This window comes from Pongo pygmaeus, chromosome 2 (assembly GCF_028885625.2).
Source record: "Pongo pygmaeus isolate AG05252 chromosome 2, NHGRI_mPonPyg2-v2.0_pri, whole genome shotgun sequence".
Classification (NCBI taxonomy): Eukaryota; Metazoa; Chordata; class Mammalia; order Primates; family Hominidae; genus Pongo; species Pongo pygmaeus.
The window spans coordinates 63,090,106-63,107,521 of record NC_085930.1 but is presented as its reverse complement, the minus strand read 5'-3'; the positions used below and the strand labels follow the sequence as shown (position 1 = coordinate 63,107,521).

General features: G+C 42.1%; 1 protein-coding gene across 3 annotated transcripts in view; it reads left to right on the top strand.

Moving 5' to 3' along the window:
* C2H3orf20 (chromosome 2 C3orf20 homolog) overlaps positions 1–17,416 on the top strand; it is a 106,278-nt gene that overhangs the window by 76,727 nt on the left and 12,135 nt on the right. For all 3 annotated transcript variants that reach the window (XM_054482249.1, XM_054482250.1, XM_063662666.1), the window contains 3 exons: positions 12,942–13,245; positions 15,460–15,567; positions 17,033–17,175. In XM_054482249.1, the coding sequence (XP_054338224.1) occupies positions 12,942–13,245; positions 15,460–15,567; positions 17,033–17,175 (555 nt within the window). The remainder of the gene's footprint in view (positions 1–12,941; positions 13,246–15,459; positions 15,568–17,032; positions 17,176–17,416) is intronic.

Genomic DNA, 17,416 nt, shown 5'->3' with positions numbered 1-17,416 from the left:
AATGGGTTTTTCTTTTCTATCACATAGGCTGAAAATTTTCCAAACTTTATGCTCTGCTTCCCTTATAAAACTGAATGCCTTTAACAACACCCAAGTTACCTCTTGAATGCTTTGCTGCTTAGAAATTTCTTCCACCAGATACTCTAAATCATCTCTCTCAAGTTCTAAGTTCCACAAATCTCTAGGGCAGGGGCAAAGTGCCACCAGTCTCTTTGCTAAAACATAACAAGAGTCACCTTTGATCCAGTTCCCAACAAGTTCCTCATCTCCATCTGAGACCACCTCAGCCTGAATTTTATTGTCCGTATCACTGTCAACATTTTGGGCAAAGCCATTCAACAAGTCTTTAGGAAGTTCCAAAATTTCCCACATTTTCCTGTCTTCTTCTGAGCCCTTCAAACTGTTCCAACCTTTGCCTGTTACCCAGTTCCAAAGTCACTTCCACATTTTCGGGTATCTTTTCAGCAATGCCCCACTCTACTGGTACCAATTTACTGTATTAGTTCGTTTTCACACTGCTGATAAAAACATACTCAAAACTGGGAATAAAAAAGGGTTAATTGGACTTACAGTTCCACATGGCTGGGGAGGCCTCAGAATCATGGTGGGAGGTGAAAGACTCTTCTTACATAGCGACGACAAGAGAAAATGAGGAAGAAGCAAAAGCAGAAACCCCTGATAAACCCATCAGATCTTGTGAGATTTATTCACTGTCACGAGAATAGCATGGGAAAGACCAGCCCACATGATTCAGTTACCTCCCCACTGGGTCCCTCCCACAACACGTGGGAATTCTGGGAGATAAATTCAAGTTGAGATCTCAGTGGGGACACAGCCAAACCATATCATTGGTATAATAATTCCTTCTTCCTGTGTACTCTTCAAGTTCCTGTGAATAGCAAAGACTGTTTCTTAGTTGTGAAAATGTGCTTTTTAAACAGTGAGTGCTGTGAAAATGTAGAGTCATGTGTTAATGTTTCCAGATATCCTCAGGGACGTTAGTGGGAAGTAAGGAAGCAACTGACAAATATGTTTGCCTGTTAGAGCAGGAAGGGGAGCAGTTGATGAGGCCAGGCTGAAGAGGTTAGATTTGATGTGCAGGACAAATTACTAGAACCCAGAGAGAGAGAGAGAACAGTGAGGGAGGACCTTCTGACAGAGCCATTGGCCTGCAGTTGAGAGGTGCATGACCCCACAGTGGGGGAACTAGGGAAGTGGCTCTCCAACCTTATGCTCCTCTTTCCCTCTGATCTCCTGCTGGTGCCCCTACTGGCAAAACCCAACTAGAGTTTCCTTATGCCCATGCAAACAAGTGCAAATATGCCTTATTTCTTCCCCTTTGCTGGCTTAAAAAGCATTATATTAAAAACAGTGTTCTGAACTTTACTTTTTCACAATATGTCATGAATAGCTGTCATTCTTTTTCTTCTTGCTATATAATACCCACTGTATAGGTGTTCTGTGATTTAGCCCAATCCTTTTTTCCTATTACAAGCAATGTAGGTAGTAACCATATACATTTGTGATATCACATTTGTACAACTATATCTGTAAATAAATTCCTAAAGATGAAATTATTAGACCAAGGGTCATGTGCATTTATAATTTTAAGAGATAGTGTCAAATTAATCACCATAAGATTTTACCAATTTACATTCTCATCAGCAGAATATGTTACCTTAGTATAGTTTTAATTTGTATTTATATTATTAAAAGTGAAGTTGAGCTTCTTTACATAATTTTTATGAGTTACATACAACATATACGTAATATAAAATTGACGATTTTAACCATTTAATGAAGTGTGCAATTCAGCAGAATTTAATATACTCACAGCATCATACAACCATCACCACTATTTAATTCCAGAACTTTTTTTAATCACCCCAAAAGGAAACTTTGTACCCATTAAACAGTCACTTCCCATTCTCCCTTCCCTAGAAACTACTAATCTACTTTCTGTCTCTGTGAATTTGCCCATTCTCCATGTTTTACATAAAGGGAATCATACTGTCAAAGTCAAATAAAAATATAGAGATGAAGAGCTTTTATTTGTGAAAACAAACTTGCAATTGGAGGCATACACACAAACCAGGCAGTCTTTGATATGTCCAATAACAAGGAAAGTTGGGGATTTTACTAGAAAGATAAATGTTACATATTGTTTGGAAGGAAAGCTCCTTGGTGCTAGCAAAGTTTTGGGGAACTGGCAAACTCTGATTGGTGAGTGATAGCAGTAGGTAAAACTAGTCTTAGAATCACAGCAGTTCACTTAAGCTGCTACTTGGTAAATTTAGTCTTAAGGTTGTAGGAGGTCATTTCAGCAAATGGATTGTGATATAATCCCTGAGCAGGCTTTTGTGCCCCAACTGTTTTCTCCCCATGGTCTTGACAGTAATTTAATTGGTTATGACGAGATAACTGCAACATATATTATCCATTTTCACATCTCCTCCTCTTGGTCAAGATCTTTTTCTGAAAGCATCATTGATCAACTATCTTGAAGTTAGGCTAGTTGTCCCTCAGTGTCAGGATGGACCTGTTCCAGTGGTCTCTGGTCTCACATTGTGGGGAAGGTGATGCAGTCAAAGTCAAGGACCCTAGACACAATTGGGCAACAAAGAGGCCATAAGGAAGGAAAAAAACTTGCTTTGGGCAGTTTTGCCTGGAGTTTGTCATTGAGTTCTGTCTTCTTAGATCCATGGGCATTAAGCAATCATTTCAAAATGTTGAGCTAACATTATCCTGTTGGAAGAACTGATTTTACAAATATTAGACAGACAACAAGAACAGAGCTTAAAGATCATAATACAAAAAATAACCAGCAACAGTATCCTAAATTCAGTTTTGAACCAAGAGCCAAGCCTAAGGGCAATTAACTAAACAAATCAAAAGACAATGGGGGAACTGGCAACTGGGTGAGAACTGTTGTAGCCATTGAGTAGCATTTTATGACTGGGTTGAATTAAAGCAAAGAGTGGCAACTCTAAAAGGGACTTCCAGTACAATTTGAACAAGTTAGGGATGTTGTCAAAGTTACCAACTAGGTGGCCTAAAGGATTTATTAGGTTAGGTTCTGTCAAGTTACTCATAGCAGTTACTGATTGAAATTTTGATTACAGCCGTTACTCTGTTCAGTAAAAAAGGTAGGTATTACAAGGGGTAAGAGTCTCATTATGATATGAAATCTTGTTTGGCATCTTGGGAAAAGCTGTCTACAGCATGAAATTGGCAATATTGCAGCTTGAATATCTCTGGTTATAGTGGCTATGGCACCAGCTGGCTTTGTTAAACTCTCTGTGTGGCCCACCCATTAAGCATAAACCTTGTCTTTTGAAATTTACACCAAATTATCTAGCCTCAGTTTACAGGTCTTTAGGAAAGAGCAGTTCCTGCCCTTAGTAATTCAATGAGAGAAAACTGGATTGAAAGAACCAGGACAAATTTAGGATCCAGTCTAGTCTACAAGTAGAAAACAAAAACTTGAAAACAATGCACAGGGCTACAGTCTAATAACAGGTATATTATAGTTTTTCTTTGGAAACATAATTTTTCTCTTCAGTCATCCCACTTTCTACCAAAGACAATCAGAGTAAGGCAATTTTGTTTGTAAAATAAGTTTAGTCTCATCAATTTTGGTCTGATCATTTACATAAGTGCAGCAAGAATAGTAATTGATCACATAGAAATCTCAGATTTGACCTTTTTTTAAAAAATGTTGAGGCTAGGAAGACAAAGGCAGGCTTTATATTATATATATATGATATATATTCTATAAACAATTTTTAATGTGACATCTTAGTCAAACTTTTGTTTGCTGGTATTTTGCTGAGAATTTTTACATCTATATTAATAAGGGATATTTGTCTGTTTTTCTTTTTTGTAGTATCTTTGTCTGGCTTTGGTATCAGGGTAATGCTGAGGTTTCCATTTCTTCTGTTTTTAGGTGAGTTTGAGAAAGTTTTGTTGTTAGTTCTTCTTTAAATTTTAGGTAGAATTCACAAGTGAAAATATCTAATTCCAGGCTTTTCTTGGGAGGTTTTTGATTACTGATTCAATCTTTTTACTTGTTAGAGGCTTGTTCAGATTATATATTTCTTCTTGAGTTAGTTTTGATCATTTGTGTGTCTTAGAAATTTGTCCATTTCTTTTAGATTATCTGATTTGTTGGCGTACAATTGTTAACAATTTTTTCTTACAATTTTTAAATTCTGTAAGGTTGGTAGTAATGACCCACTTTGATTTTTTATTTCAGTAATTTGCATCTTTTCTCTTTTAGTCAGTCTAGCTAAATATTTAGTCTGCTCTATACAGAGAACCAACATCTGTTTTGTTGTTTCTCTCTATGGTTTATCTATTCTGTATTTATTTACCTTGACTGACTCCAATCATTATTATTTTCTTCCCTCTGCCAGCTTTGGGTTTAGTTTGTTCTTCTTTTTCTGCTTTAAGTTTAGGTTAGATTATTGGTTTGAGATTTTCTTCTCTTTTAATGTAGGCATTTACAGCTATAAATATTCCTGACTGTTGCTCTCAGTGTACCCCTTAAGTTTTGGTACATTGTTTTTGTTTTCATTTCCTTAAAGTGTTTTCTAATTTCCCTTGAGATTCCTTCTTTGACCTATTTGTTGTTTAATAATGTGTTGCTTAATTTTCACATATTTGTGAATTTTCCAAATTTCTTTCTGTTATTGCTTTCTAATTTCATATCATTTTGCTTGGAGAAGAGATTTTATAATGTTTTCAGACTTTTTAAATTTATTGAGATTTGTTTTGTGGTCATATATAGTCTGTCCTGAAGAATGTTCCATGTGCAATAGAAAAGAATGTGTGTTTTGCTGTGCTTGGATCAAATGTTCTATATGTGTCTGTTAGTTCTAGTTGGTTTATAATGTTCTTCAAGTTTTCTATTTCCTTGTCTTTTGTCTAATTATCTTATCCGTTATCAAATGTGGGGTGTTAAAGTATCTAACTATTACTGTAGAATTGCCTATTTCTTCCTTCAATTCTGTCTGGTTTTGCTTCATATATTTAGGGATTCTATTGTTAAATGTGTATATGTTTGCAATTGTTATATTTCTAGATAGAGTAACTGTCTTCTAAATATATAATGTCCTCATTTGTCTCCCATAATAATTTTTTACTTAAAGTCTATTTTTGTCTGATATTAGTATAACCACTCCTGGTTTTTTTTTTCCTTTAGGTTATTATTTGCTTGGAATGTTTGTTTTCAATCTTTCATTTTAAACTTAGCTGTATGTTTGTTTGTTTAGAGATGGGGTATCACTATGTTACCAAGGCTGGACTCAAACTCCTGGGCTGAAGAGAGCCTCCCACCTCAGCATCCCAAGTAGCTGGAACTGCAGACACATGCTACTGCACGCAGCTTTAGTTGTATGTTTGAATCTAAAATGCATCTCGTGTAGGGAGCATGTAGTTGGATTACAGTTGGATTTCCATTCCACTGATCTGAGTTTTGTTTAAGACTTTAATCCATTTATGTTTAAAGTAATTACTGACTAGGAAGGACTTCTGCCATCTTGCTGTTAGTTTTCTAGAAATCTTTCTGTTTTTCAATTCCTCCATCATTGCCTTTTTTACATTTAATTGATTTTTTTTTTTTACTGTATGGTTTTGAATTCCTTCTCATTTATTTTTCTGTATGTTTTAGTTATTTTCTTTGTGGTTACCCTGGTGATTATAAGTAACATCTTAAATGTGTAACAATCTAGTTTGAATTAATACCAACTTAGCTTTAGTAGCATACAAAGTTCTCTGTTCCTGTACAGCTTCATTCTCACCTCTCTACTTTATGTTGACATTGTTATAAATAACATCTTTATGCATTGTGTGCACATTAACACGTATGTACAATTATTGTTTTACGTATTTGTCTTTTAAATTATACAGAAAAAAACAGAAAAGTTACAAACTGAAAAATATGACAATACTTCTTTTATGTTTACCTATGTAGTTACCTTTATCAGTGTTCTTTATTTCTTCGTATAGCTTCAAGTTACTGTCTGGTATCTTTCCATTTCAACCTGGACTCATTGGCATGTTTTGTGGTGCAGGCCTACCGGGAACAAACTCCCTTAGCTTTTGTTTATCTGGGAATGTCTTACTTTCTCCTTCATTTTTGAAGGATAGCTTTGTTCAATATAGAATTCTAGGCTGAGGCTGGGTGCGGTGGCTCATGCCTGTAATCCCAGCACTTTGGGAGGCGTAGGCAGGCAGATCTCTTGAGTCCAGGAGTTTGAGGCCAGCCTGGGCAACGTGGTGATAACTTGTGTCTACAAAAAACCTGTCTCTACAAAACAGCCAGGAGTAGTATCACATGCCTGTCATCCTAGCTACTCAGGAAGCTGAGATGGGAGAATCACTGTGCCCTGGAGGTTGAGGCTGCAGTGAGCTGTGATCATGCTACTGCATTCCAGCCCAGATAACAGAATGAGACCCTGTCTCAAAAAAATAAAATAAAATAAAATAAATTCTAGGCTGACAAGGTTTTTTTTTTTTTTTCTTGTTTCTCTTTCAGCACTTTAAATATCTCCTCTCACTGCCTTCTAGCAGCCAAAATTTCTCATGAGTAATTGGCTATTAATCTTATTGAGGATTCCTTGAACTTGATGAGTTGCTTCTCCCGTTGTTTTCAAGATGTTTTGTCTTTTGATAATTTTATGATAATGTGTATCAATGTAGATCTCTTTGAATTTATCCCACTTTGAATTTGTTAAGCTTTTTAGTTATGTAGATTTATGTCTTTCATCAAATTTGGAGAGTTTTAGGCAATTATTTCTTCAAATATTCTTTCTGCTCCTTTCTCTCCTGTCCTTCTGCGATTCCCATTATGTGTCTTGGGTATGTTTGATGCTGTCCCACAGGTATCTTAGGCTCTGTTAATTGTTCTTCATTCTTTTTTCTTTCTGCTCCTCAAACTAAATAAACTTAATTATCCTATCTTCAAGTTTGCTGACACTTTCTTCTGCCTGCTTAGATCTATCATTGAATTTTTATTTTAGTTATTTTACTTTTTAACTCTAGAATTTCTGATTCATTACTTTTCATAATTCTTGTCTCTTTATTGATATTTTCTATTAGGTGAGATATTGTTCTCCTGGTTTCCTTTAGTTGTTTTTCCATGGTTTCCTTTAGCTCGTTAAATATAGTTAAGTGGTTGAAGATGGCTGAATAGAAAGAACTCTGGTCTACAGCTCCCAGTGAGATTGACACAGAAGATGGGTGATTTCTGCATTTCCAACTAAGGTACCTGGTACTCCTCATTGGGACTGGTTGGACAGTGGGTGCAGCCCACGGAGGGCAAGCTGAAGCAGGGCAGGGTGTTGCCTCACCCAGGAAGCACAAGGCGTCAAGGGATTTCCCTTTCCTAGCCAAGGGAAGCCGTGAGTGACTGGTGAGAAAAAGAAATAAAGGATATTCAATTAGGAAAAGAGGAAGTCAAATTGTCTCTGTTTGCAGATGACATGATTGTATATTTAGAAAACCCCATGGTCTCGGCCCAAAATCTTCTTAAGCTGATAAGCAACTTCAGCAAAGTCTCAGGATACAAAATCAATGTGCAAAAATCACAAGCATTCCTGTACACCAAGAACAGACAAACAGAGAGCCAAATCATGAGTGAACTCCCATTCACAATTACTACCAAGAGAATAAAACACCTAGGAATCCAACTTACAAGGGATGTGAAGGACCTCTTCAAGGAGAACTACAAACCACTTCTCAACGAAATAAAAGAGGGCACAAACAAATGGAAGAACATTCCATGCTCATGGATAAGAAGAATCAATATTGTGAAAATGGCCATACTACCCAAGATAATTTATAGATTCAATGCTATCCCCATCAAGCTACCACTGACTTTCTTCACAGAATTGGAAAAGACTAATTTAAATTTCATATGGAACCAAAAAAGAGCCCGCATAGCCAAGACAATCCTAAGCAAAAAGAACAAAGCTGGAGGCATCACACTACCTGACTTCAAACTACACTACAAGGCTACCATAACCAAAACAGCATGGTACGGGTACCAAAACAGATATATAGACCAGTGGAACAGAACAGAGGCCTCAGAAATAACACCACACATCTACAACCATCTGATCTTTGATAAACCTGACAAATACAAGCAATGGGGAAAGGATTCCCTATTTAATAAATGGTGCTGGGAAAACTGGCTAGCCATATGTAAAAAGCTGAAACTGGATCCCTTGCTTACACCTTATACAAAAATTAACTCAAGATGGATTAAAGACTTAAATGTAAGACCTAAAAACTGTAAAAACCCTGTAAGAAAACCTAGGCAATACCATTCAGGACATAGGCATGGGTAAAGACTTCATGACTAAAACATCAAAAGCAATGGCAACAAAAGCCAAAATAGATAAATGGGATCTAATTAAACTAAAGAGCTTCTGTATAGCAAAAGAAACTATCATCAGAGTGAACAGGCAACCTACAGAATGGGAGAAAAGTTTTGCAATCTATCCATCGGACAAAGAGCCAATATCCAGAATCTACAAAGAACTTAAACAAATTTACAAGAAAAAAACAAACAACCCCATCAAAAAGTGGGCAAAGGATATGAACAGACACTTCTCAAAAGAAGACATTTATGCAGCCAACAGACATATGAAAAAATACTCATCATCACTGGTCATCAGAGAAATACAAATCAAAACGACAATGAGATATCATCTCATGCCAGTTAGAATGGTGATCATTAAAAAGTCAGGAAACAACAGATGCTGGAGAGGATGTGGAGAAATAGGCATGCTTTTACACTATTGGTGGGAGTGTAAATTAGTTCAACCATTGTGGAAGACAGTTTGGCAATTCCTTAAGGATCTAGAATTAGAAATACCATTTGACCCAGCAATCCAATTACTGGCTATATACCCAAAGGATTATAAATCATGCTACTATAAAGACACATGCACACATGTGTTTATCGCTGCACTATTCACAATAGCAGAGGCTTGGAACCAACCCAGATGTCCTTCAATAATAGACTGGATAAAGAAAATGTGGCACATATACGCCATGGAATACTATGCAGCCATAAAAAAGGATGAGTTCATGTCCTTTGCAGGGACTTGGATGAAGCTGGAAACCATCATTCTCAGCAAAATATCACAAAGACAGAAAACCAAACACCGCATGTTGTCACTCATAAGTGGGAGTTGAACAATGAGAACACATGAGGGGAGGGGAACATCACACACCAGGGCCTGTTGTGGGGTCAGGGGCTGGGGGAGGGATAGCATTAGGAGAAATACCTGATGTAAATGATGAGTTGATGGGTGCAGCAAACCAGCATGGCACATGTATACCTATGTAACAAACTTGCACATTGTGCACATGTACCCTAGAACTTAAAGTAAAATAATATATATATAGTTAAGCTGTTGATTTAAAGTCTTTGTCTAGTAAGTCCAATATCTGGGTTTCCTTGGGGACAGTTTCTAGTAAATTTTTTTCCTGTAAGTGGTCCATACTTTTTTGTTTCTTTGCATACCTCAGGTTTTTTTTGTTGTTGTTGAAAACTGAACATTTTAAATATTAGAATGTGGTAACCCTGGAAATCAAATTTCCCCTTTTCCTTAAGCTTTGTGGTTGCTTGTTGTAGTTTGTAGCTGTTTGTTGTTTAGTTACTTTTCCAAACTATTTTTATAAAGACTGTACCATTTGTAATGTGTAGTCTCCATTCATTTAGGTAAGTGGTCAGCTAGTGATTTGATAGAGATTATCTGGAGCCAAAACAAAAACAAAAACAAAACTCTTCCAGTCTTTGCAGATTGGCTCTGTATTGAGGCATTCATTCAATGCTTTTAGTCAGGCTGTTCACATCAAGACTAATCTGCATTAGCCTTTACCTTCTACTTTCAAAAAGTCCAATGGTCAGCAGAGATGAAAGCTTAGAGTGTTCTCAGGCCTTTTCAAAACATGGTTCCAAACCTGGTATCTATATTCCCTGGTATGCGTGTGAGCCTTTCAAAGCCTTATTCTCCCATATACCTCCTTCCCCAACCTCTTTATTCCCAGGCTTTCTAGCCTACTTATCTGTGTCTCTTCTGTTACCCCTTGCACCAGGAGGCTGTCTGGTAACTTTGTCTTTAAATGCACCTGACAGATGCTTCCCAGGAGGGACTGCTCCAGCCCTGAGAATGTTGCAAGGCAGATAAAACAAAGTCAAGCTATGAGCTGATACCTCAGGAAACCTCTAGACAGGCCAGCCCACAGAATCACAATTCCTTGAGAACAAAGTTCATATTGTCCCCTCTGGTACTATCAAGGTGCACCAGGAACAGGGGCTGTCATTCCATGGATGCTACTGAGCAGGGCTATGAGGGATGGCAGGGGAGTAAGCTAAAAATGCTACAATGCTATCTTTCCAAAATTTAGCAACATCTTTCTTAATTAAGCATTCCTCTGGTTGTTGCAAGTTTTTTTATTAGATTCCAGAACCCTGGATAAAGTTGTTTCTGACAGTGTTTGCCAGCTTCATTGTTGATCTAGTCAACAGATGTGGTTTTTGAGTTCCAAAATTAGAGTAACCACCATTTTTGGTGGCTTCACTCCCCTCTTTTTATGAGTTTATTTTTAAATCTTTATTTTTATTTATTTTAGAGACAGGGTCTTGCTCTGTCTGCCAGGCTGGAGTGCAGTGGTGTGATCATGGCTCACTATAACCTCGAACTCCTGGGGTCCAGCATTCCTCCCACCTCAGCCTCCCAAGAAACTGGGACCACAGGCACGTGCCACCATGGCTGGCTAGTTTTTTAATTTTTAGTAGAGATGATGTCTTGCTATGTTGCCCAGCCTTGTCTGGAACTCCTGGCCTCAAGGGATCCTCCTGCCTCAGCCTCCCAAAGTGCTGAGATTACAGGTGTGACCCACCATGCCCAGCCCTCCCTCCTTTATAATTTTTAAAACCTATATTCTTTTCTGTGAATTATTTGTTCACTACCTTTCTCCATATTTTACTGGGTTATTAACTTTTTCTAATTGATTTATAGTATTTTACCTAGTGGAGACACTGGCCACTGTTCTATGGTAGGAGTTTCAAATATGTTTCTCAGTTTGTCATTTGTCTTTCATCTTTGGTTGTGATAGTTTTAATTTTTGTGTATGTGTATTTTTTTGCCACAGAGGGATTTTGGAGGCTTTTTTCTTTCATGTAGTTGACTTTATCAATCTTTTTCTATTATGACTTCTGGATTTTTTAGTCATGATTATAAAAAGCCTTCCCTGCTCCAAAATTATAGAATAATTTCCCCATATTTTCTAGTAGAAACGTTATGGCTTAATTGCCCCACATTTAAACCTTTGATTATTTTGAACTTATCCCTGGGTAAGTTATAATTAATAGATCCAGCCTCCCCCACCCCCTGCCCTGCCCCAGGTATGCAGGTTCTTGAATAAGAGATATTCTTAACAAGTTTGTTCAGCAAGTACTTCTCAGTATTAATAGCCCCTGAGAAATAATGCTCATCTTGCATTGCTCTTGTTTCAGGATGTCCTGGTTTCTAATCCTAGCCCTTGCCATTTAATTACCATATGAACTTGGGCACCCATTCACCTGGTGGGAACCTTCTGTTTTCTGATCTGTAAATGGCAATAAGAGTTTCTCTCCTGCCTATTGCACAGAGTTGTTATAAAATTAACCAAGACAATGTCTATTCCAAGACTGTGATGCTGTAAAATGCTAAACATGCTACTGCCTTTCATCATGTTTAGCATTTTACAGCATCCACAGTCTTGGAATAGACATTGATAAAGGTAGAATCACAGCAGCACTTTCTATTTGGATGGCGCTTATTCCCCTGTAAATACCACAACCCTCACAACAACCCAGTACAGTGTTTGGCACATAGTAGGGGCCCAACAAATATTGGTTTGAATATTTATTGAATCTCTATTGAATCTTTACTATTTTTCAAATGCTACTGTTTTATTCCACTAAACAAAACATACCAAATTCATGTACTCATGGAACTTGCATTCTAGTAGGACCGAGAAGTGCAATAATAAAATTTAAAAGTAAAAGATATGTTAGATAGCAAGCAATGCTAAGAAGAAAAATAAAACAGGGAAGGGAAAGAGTGTTGGAAGCAAAGGGATGAAATAGGGCACTCGGAAAATCTCATTAAGAAGGTAACATTTGGACAGTCTTGAGAGAGTGACATAAGGGCTCTGTGGAGGAACAGCAAAGGCCACTATCCTCCAAGACTAAAGGACAAGTGGAGGCCAGTGTGGCCGAAGTGCAGTGAGCAAAGGCAGGAATGCTGGAGAGTAAGAGATGTAAGGAGGTCGAAATTCAGGGGGCAGATTCTTACAGCCTTGAAGCACATGGCAGGGACTTTGGCTTTTATTCTGTAAAAGGTAGAAAGCCACCAGAGGGTTTCGAAGAGAGTAGTGACATGACGTGAGCTAGGTTTTAACAGGATCCCTTGGTCTGAGAACACACTGAAGACAGGCCAGGGAAGAAAACACAGGACCCATTAGGAGGCATTTGCAGGCAGCCAGGCAAGAATGAAGGAGGCTTGGACCACATCCGTGGGGGTGGAGGACAGGAAAAGTGGTCAGATTGTGGGTCTGTCTTGAGTATAGAGAGGACAAGCTTGCTGACAGATTAGATGGGATGTGTTCGGTATGAGAGAAAGGAGTTAAGGATGACGCTAAAGCATTTTTTGACCAAATGGATGGGTGAAGGAGTAACTTGTTATTCTCATTTTGCACCGTGGAAAGAGGCCCAGAGAGGTTAGGGGACCTGTTCAAGGTGGTACAGCACATTGGCAGCAGGGCCCAGACTAAAATCTGCCTGCAGCAGGGCCTTTGACCATCAGGATCCAGGGGGCTCTGGGAACCACAGACCTTCACCACCTGCTGAGGGTCCCTGTGCACTGTGCTCCTCCTTGCAGAGGGAAGGCCCGCGAGGGGCGCAGCCCCACCAGGTGGGCGGCCTCGCCCTCAGACTGCCCGCTGGTGCTGCGGAAGCTCATGCTCAAGGAAGACGCCCATGCTGGCTGCAAGTGCCTGGTGAAGGCACCCCTGGTCTCTGACGTGGAGCTGGAGCGCTTCCTGTTGGCGCCCCGAGACCCCAGCCAAGTGCTGGTGTTTGGGATCATCTCAAGCCAGAACTACACCAGCACTGGGCAGCTCCAGTGGCTGCTGAACACTCTCTACAACCACCAGCAGCGGGGCCGTGGCTCCCCCTGCATCCAGGTTGGTCTGGGCCCAGTGAGGAGGCCTTGGAGGCTAGGGGCAGGGGTAGTGGGGCAGTCCGAGAAGACCCCCACAGTGCTAGGACTGGCTGAGCACCTGCCTGAGGGGCCACCCTCCTTCAGCTCCTTTCTCCTTGGAGCCTTTGTGTGTACTCTCCTGTCTGCAGTGTCCTCCCTCCCCCTGCTTCTCTCCTTCCCACTCATCCCCTAGTTCCAGGGTGAATGTCACCACATAAGGGCCAGGCCCTCTTCTGACCCTTGAGACAAAATCAGGGCACTGTCCTTTCCTTCCAGTTTGTGACTGTTTGTTGGTGTGAATATTTAGAGCACGGGCAGCGCTCACCACTGAATCCTCAGGGCTCTGAAAATACCTGTAGACTGTCACAAGTACCCACTGTGTGCTGGGCATGGGCCAGGCCCTGGGCACCCAGCATGACTCATGCAAACTGGGCCCTAGGGGAGCTCCCAGTGTGGCAGCAACTCCAGCACTGCCAAGTGAGGCCGTGAGAGGACAGCTCTGGGCACACAGGAGCCTGGGAACATGTGCCTGCTGCCTCCTGGGGGTCCGGAGGGCCATCCAGGTTAAGTGGGGTTTTGGCAGGTGATTAATGTTCCTAGAAGAGGCAGTGGCCTGTGCAAAGGGGGACAGGAGAGAAGCACTGCTCAGGGTCCCAGCTGGTTGTGGCTGAGGTCTAAAGGGAGTCTTCGGGCCCATGGAACGCACTCCTGCCTACTCATTGCTGCAGTAGAGTCGTTCCCACCTATCAGGCTTATGTAATCCTCCAAGCATGCAGTCATTCCCAGCAACATTGGCACAGTTTGAAAGCTGGCCTCAACCCCGGACCAAGTGGAGCAAAGGATAGCACAGGAGCACATGGGCTGGGTGTCCACGAGGTGACTTCCTTCAAGCCCTCTTTGCCCTCCTGTCTCCTAGAATCCACTGTCTTTGCCCATTTCCCAATTGCTGCTGTAGAGTTCTGGGTTTTCATGTACACCACGGGTGGGGGTTCTGCATGGACACCCTCCTCCCAGGAGTGGCCCCCTCCCTGACTCTGGCATGTCCACCCTCGGGTCTGTGCTCCAGACCTTCTGAGCAGACACCAGTAGCCCTTTGACCATCTCAGTCCAAGAGTGTAGACTCAGCCACAAGCCTTTTCACTTGTCCCATACAGCAAAGCCATGTTTGTTTTCCAGAGCCAACCTCCAATTTAGTTCAATCCAGTGAGCATGTATTGAGTTCCTTCTGTGTGTCCGTCTATGTAGAGACAGATAAAATCCCTGCCCACGGGGGAACTTAGAGTTGACTTTAGCTTATCATGGGGCTAGTCGTTGTTCACTAATAGTTGTCCCTAACAATTGGAGTGCTCAGGTGGCCAAGCCCACCCATGGACACCGTGAGTGAGGACAGGGTGTGGCCTGAGGCAGTTGAAGTTCATGACGGAGTGGGCAGCAGGCCTGGAGGACAGACTTGGAAGCAGGTGTCAGATTAGGGTGTCTTTGGTGAATGCAGAAATGTTCCCAGACTTTCTCTTTCCCTGACAGCTAGAACATTGGGTGTGGTTCTGAGTTTCATATTGTAGACTGAAAGGATAGCTGGAGGCACTTGGAAATAAAGGCAGATAAAATGGGAAGACAGCACATTGGCTGTATTAATAGATCTGAGGCATCCAGAAAGGAGGGAAGAGAGGCCAGCTTTCCTCTGAATTTTCCAGACCCTACCTTGAGGTATGGGTTCAGTTCAGGTCCTCTCCCTGGATATAGTGACTGGGAGGGTCCTGAGGGGCTTGCCAGCAGTGGGTAGGGAGTGGGGGAATTCTTTATGCTGTGTAAAGTAGACTCAAAAGCCTGGAAACGGGTCCACCTAAGAACACAGTTCCCATCTTCAAACCTCTGCAGTGCTACCCCCAGGGCAAGGGAGCAGTCACATTCTGTGGACCACAGAGAGCCAGGCTAGTGGGCATCATATGTGGGGCAGCCATCTCGGAAATGGCCTTCTCCCCTAGCGGGCTCTAATCAGATCCAGGGACATCCTCAAGGGACAGTCATGGGAGGTGTGCATGCAGGCCCAAGGGCCCCTGGAGCAGGAGGAGTTGGGGAGAGGGAGTTGTACAGGGCTCCAGGACTCAGGGGGAACCTGGCCTAGCCGGGAATATGGCAGTCCAGGTACATCTTCTTGGCATGGGGGTGACCAGTTCTCGTATTTCTCTCCTGGTAGTGCCGGTATGACTCCTACCGCCTGCTGCAGTATGACCTGGACAGCCCCCTGCAGGAGGACCCTCCCCTGATGGTGAAGAAGAACTCTGTGGTACAGGGGATGATTCTGGTGAGCAAGCAGGGACTTACCATCCACTGCCTGCCACCCCAGCCGCAGCCATCTCTGCCCCTGCAGAGTCACACATGTGGGAGGAAGAGAGAGGAGAAGGGAGGGGCTGCGGAATTATCTCCCCACCCTGGCTGAGGCCCAGAGAGCAAGAAGACTGACCAAGAGTCACCCAGCACACAGAGCTGGGGCTGAAGCCCAGGACCCTATGTGTCCCCCATCCCAGGAGACTGAAGGGACAGGTGACATTCAACCTAGCAAATCAAATTCCCTTCATCTGTTTGTTTTTAAATGGCTTTATCCTAAAAACAGTGCACTGTAAATACTTATACATGTTCATTATGGAAAGCTTAGAAAATATAATTTAGAAAATAATGACATCGTCAGATCACCCAGAGAGTCTCATTTGCTCGTCCCACAGATATGTACCTGGCACCTGCAAGGGCCACCGCATGCTAACATTTTGGTGTCTGACCTTTGCAGTCCTTTTCTGCATATATTCTTTGCAATTCTTCTTTTTAAATTAAAATACCATGAGCATTTCCCCATGTCCTTATATAGTTTGTAACACCTGATTTTTAACTACTGTGTAAGAGACTGTCTTTTTTTTTTTTTTTTTTTTTTTTTGAGACAGAGTCTCACTCTCTCAGCCAGGCTGGAGTGCAGTGGTATAATCTCGGCTCACTGCAACCTCTGCCTCTCGGGTTCAAGTGATTATCCTGCCTCAGCCTCCCAAGTAGCTGGGACTACAGGTGCCCGCCATCATGCCTGGCTAATTTTTGTATTTTTAGTAGGACTGGGGTTTCACCATATTGGCCAGGCTGGTCTTGAACTCCTAACCTTGTGATCCGCCCACTTTGACCTCCCAAACTGAAGAGTCTGTCATTTTATCTATTTGTGCTGTTTTTGTTGACATTTAAGTTATTTATATTTTTTGCCATAACAATGCTGTCATGAATTATTTTTGCACAGAAATATTTGGATAGGTGTCTACCTGTTGGGGACTGACCTGTGGGGGTGGGAGCCCTGCCCTCAAGGGGTTCCCATTCCATGGGATGAGCTGAAACGTACATACACAGCAGGGGAACACCTTTCTGGCCCCAGGGCTTTGTGGGGCTGTATGTGAAGTGTATTTAAGCTGGGTGGCCAAGCAGGCAGAAGGGAAGGAGTGCTGCCCTCCCCAAGTTGCCCAGGGAGGTATGGCTGAGCCAAACCCCTGCCTAGGCCCCCAGATCATAGGGCAACCCCACCATCCCAGCCTGGGCAGGGGCTGGACTCAGCCATACCTCCCTGGGCAACGCAGGGAGGGCAGCACTCCTTCTCCAGCCACCCAAGGCCTGCCTCATGGCACAAGCTCTGAGAGGCCTGTGGCACTGTCCTAGTGAAATTCCAAACTTGCCTGTCTTATCGGTGGACACTGCTGTGCTGATGTGCTGAGGATCTCTCCTCGTTTCCTTCCTGTCAACAGATGTTTGCCGGGGGGAAGCTCATTTTTGGGGGCCGTGTTTTGAATGGATATGGCCTCAGCAAGCAGAATCTGCTGAAACAGATCTTCCGGTCTCAACAGGATTGCAAGATGGGCTACTTCCTGCCGGATGACTACAAATTCAGGTAAAACAGGAAACACGCAGGATGACGGATGGGCCTGGGGAGGTATGGAGGGCAGAAAGGAGACTTGGGCTGTGAAAGGGGAACTGAGGGGAGCAGGCGAGGCTGAAGGGATGGAGCGGGGAGGGGGGCTGGAGGTGGGAAGCCTCCACCTGTGGCACACATGGCAAAAACTGCGGCAGGAGGACTTCACAGGTGGGCAGGGGAGGGATGGGAGTGGGTGCAGAGTGGGAGGGGGTGTGTG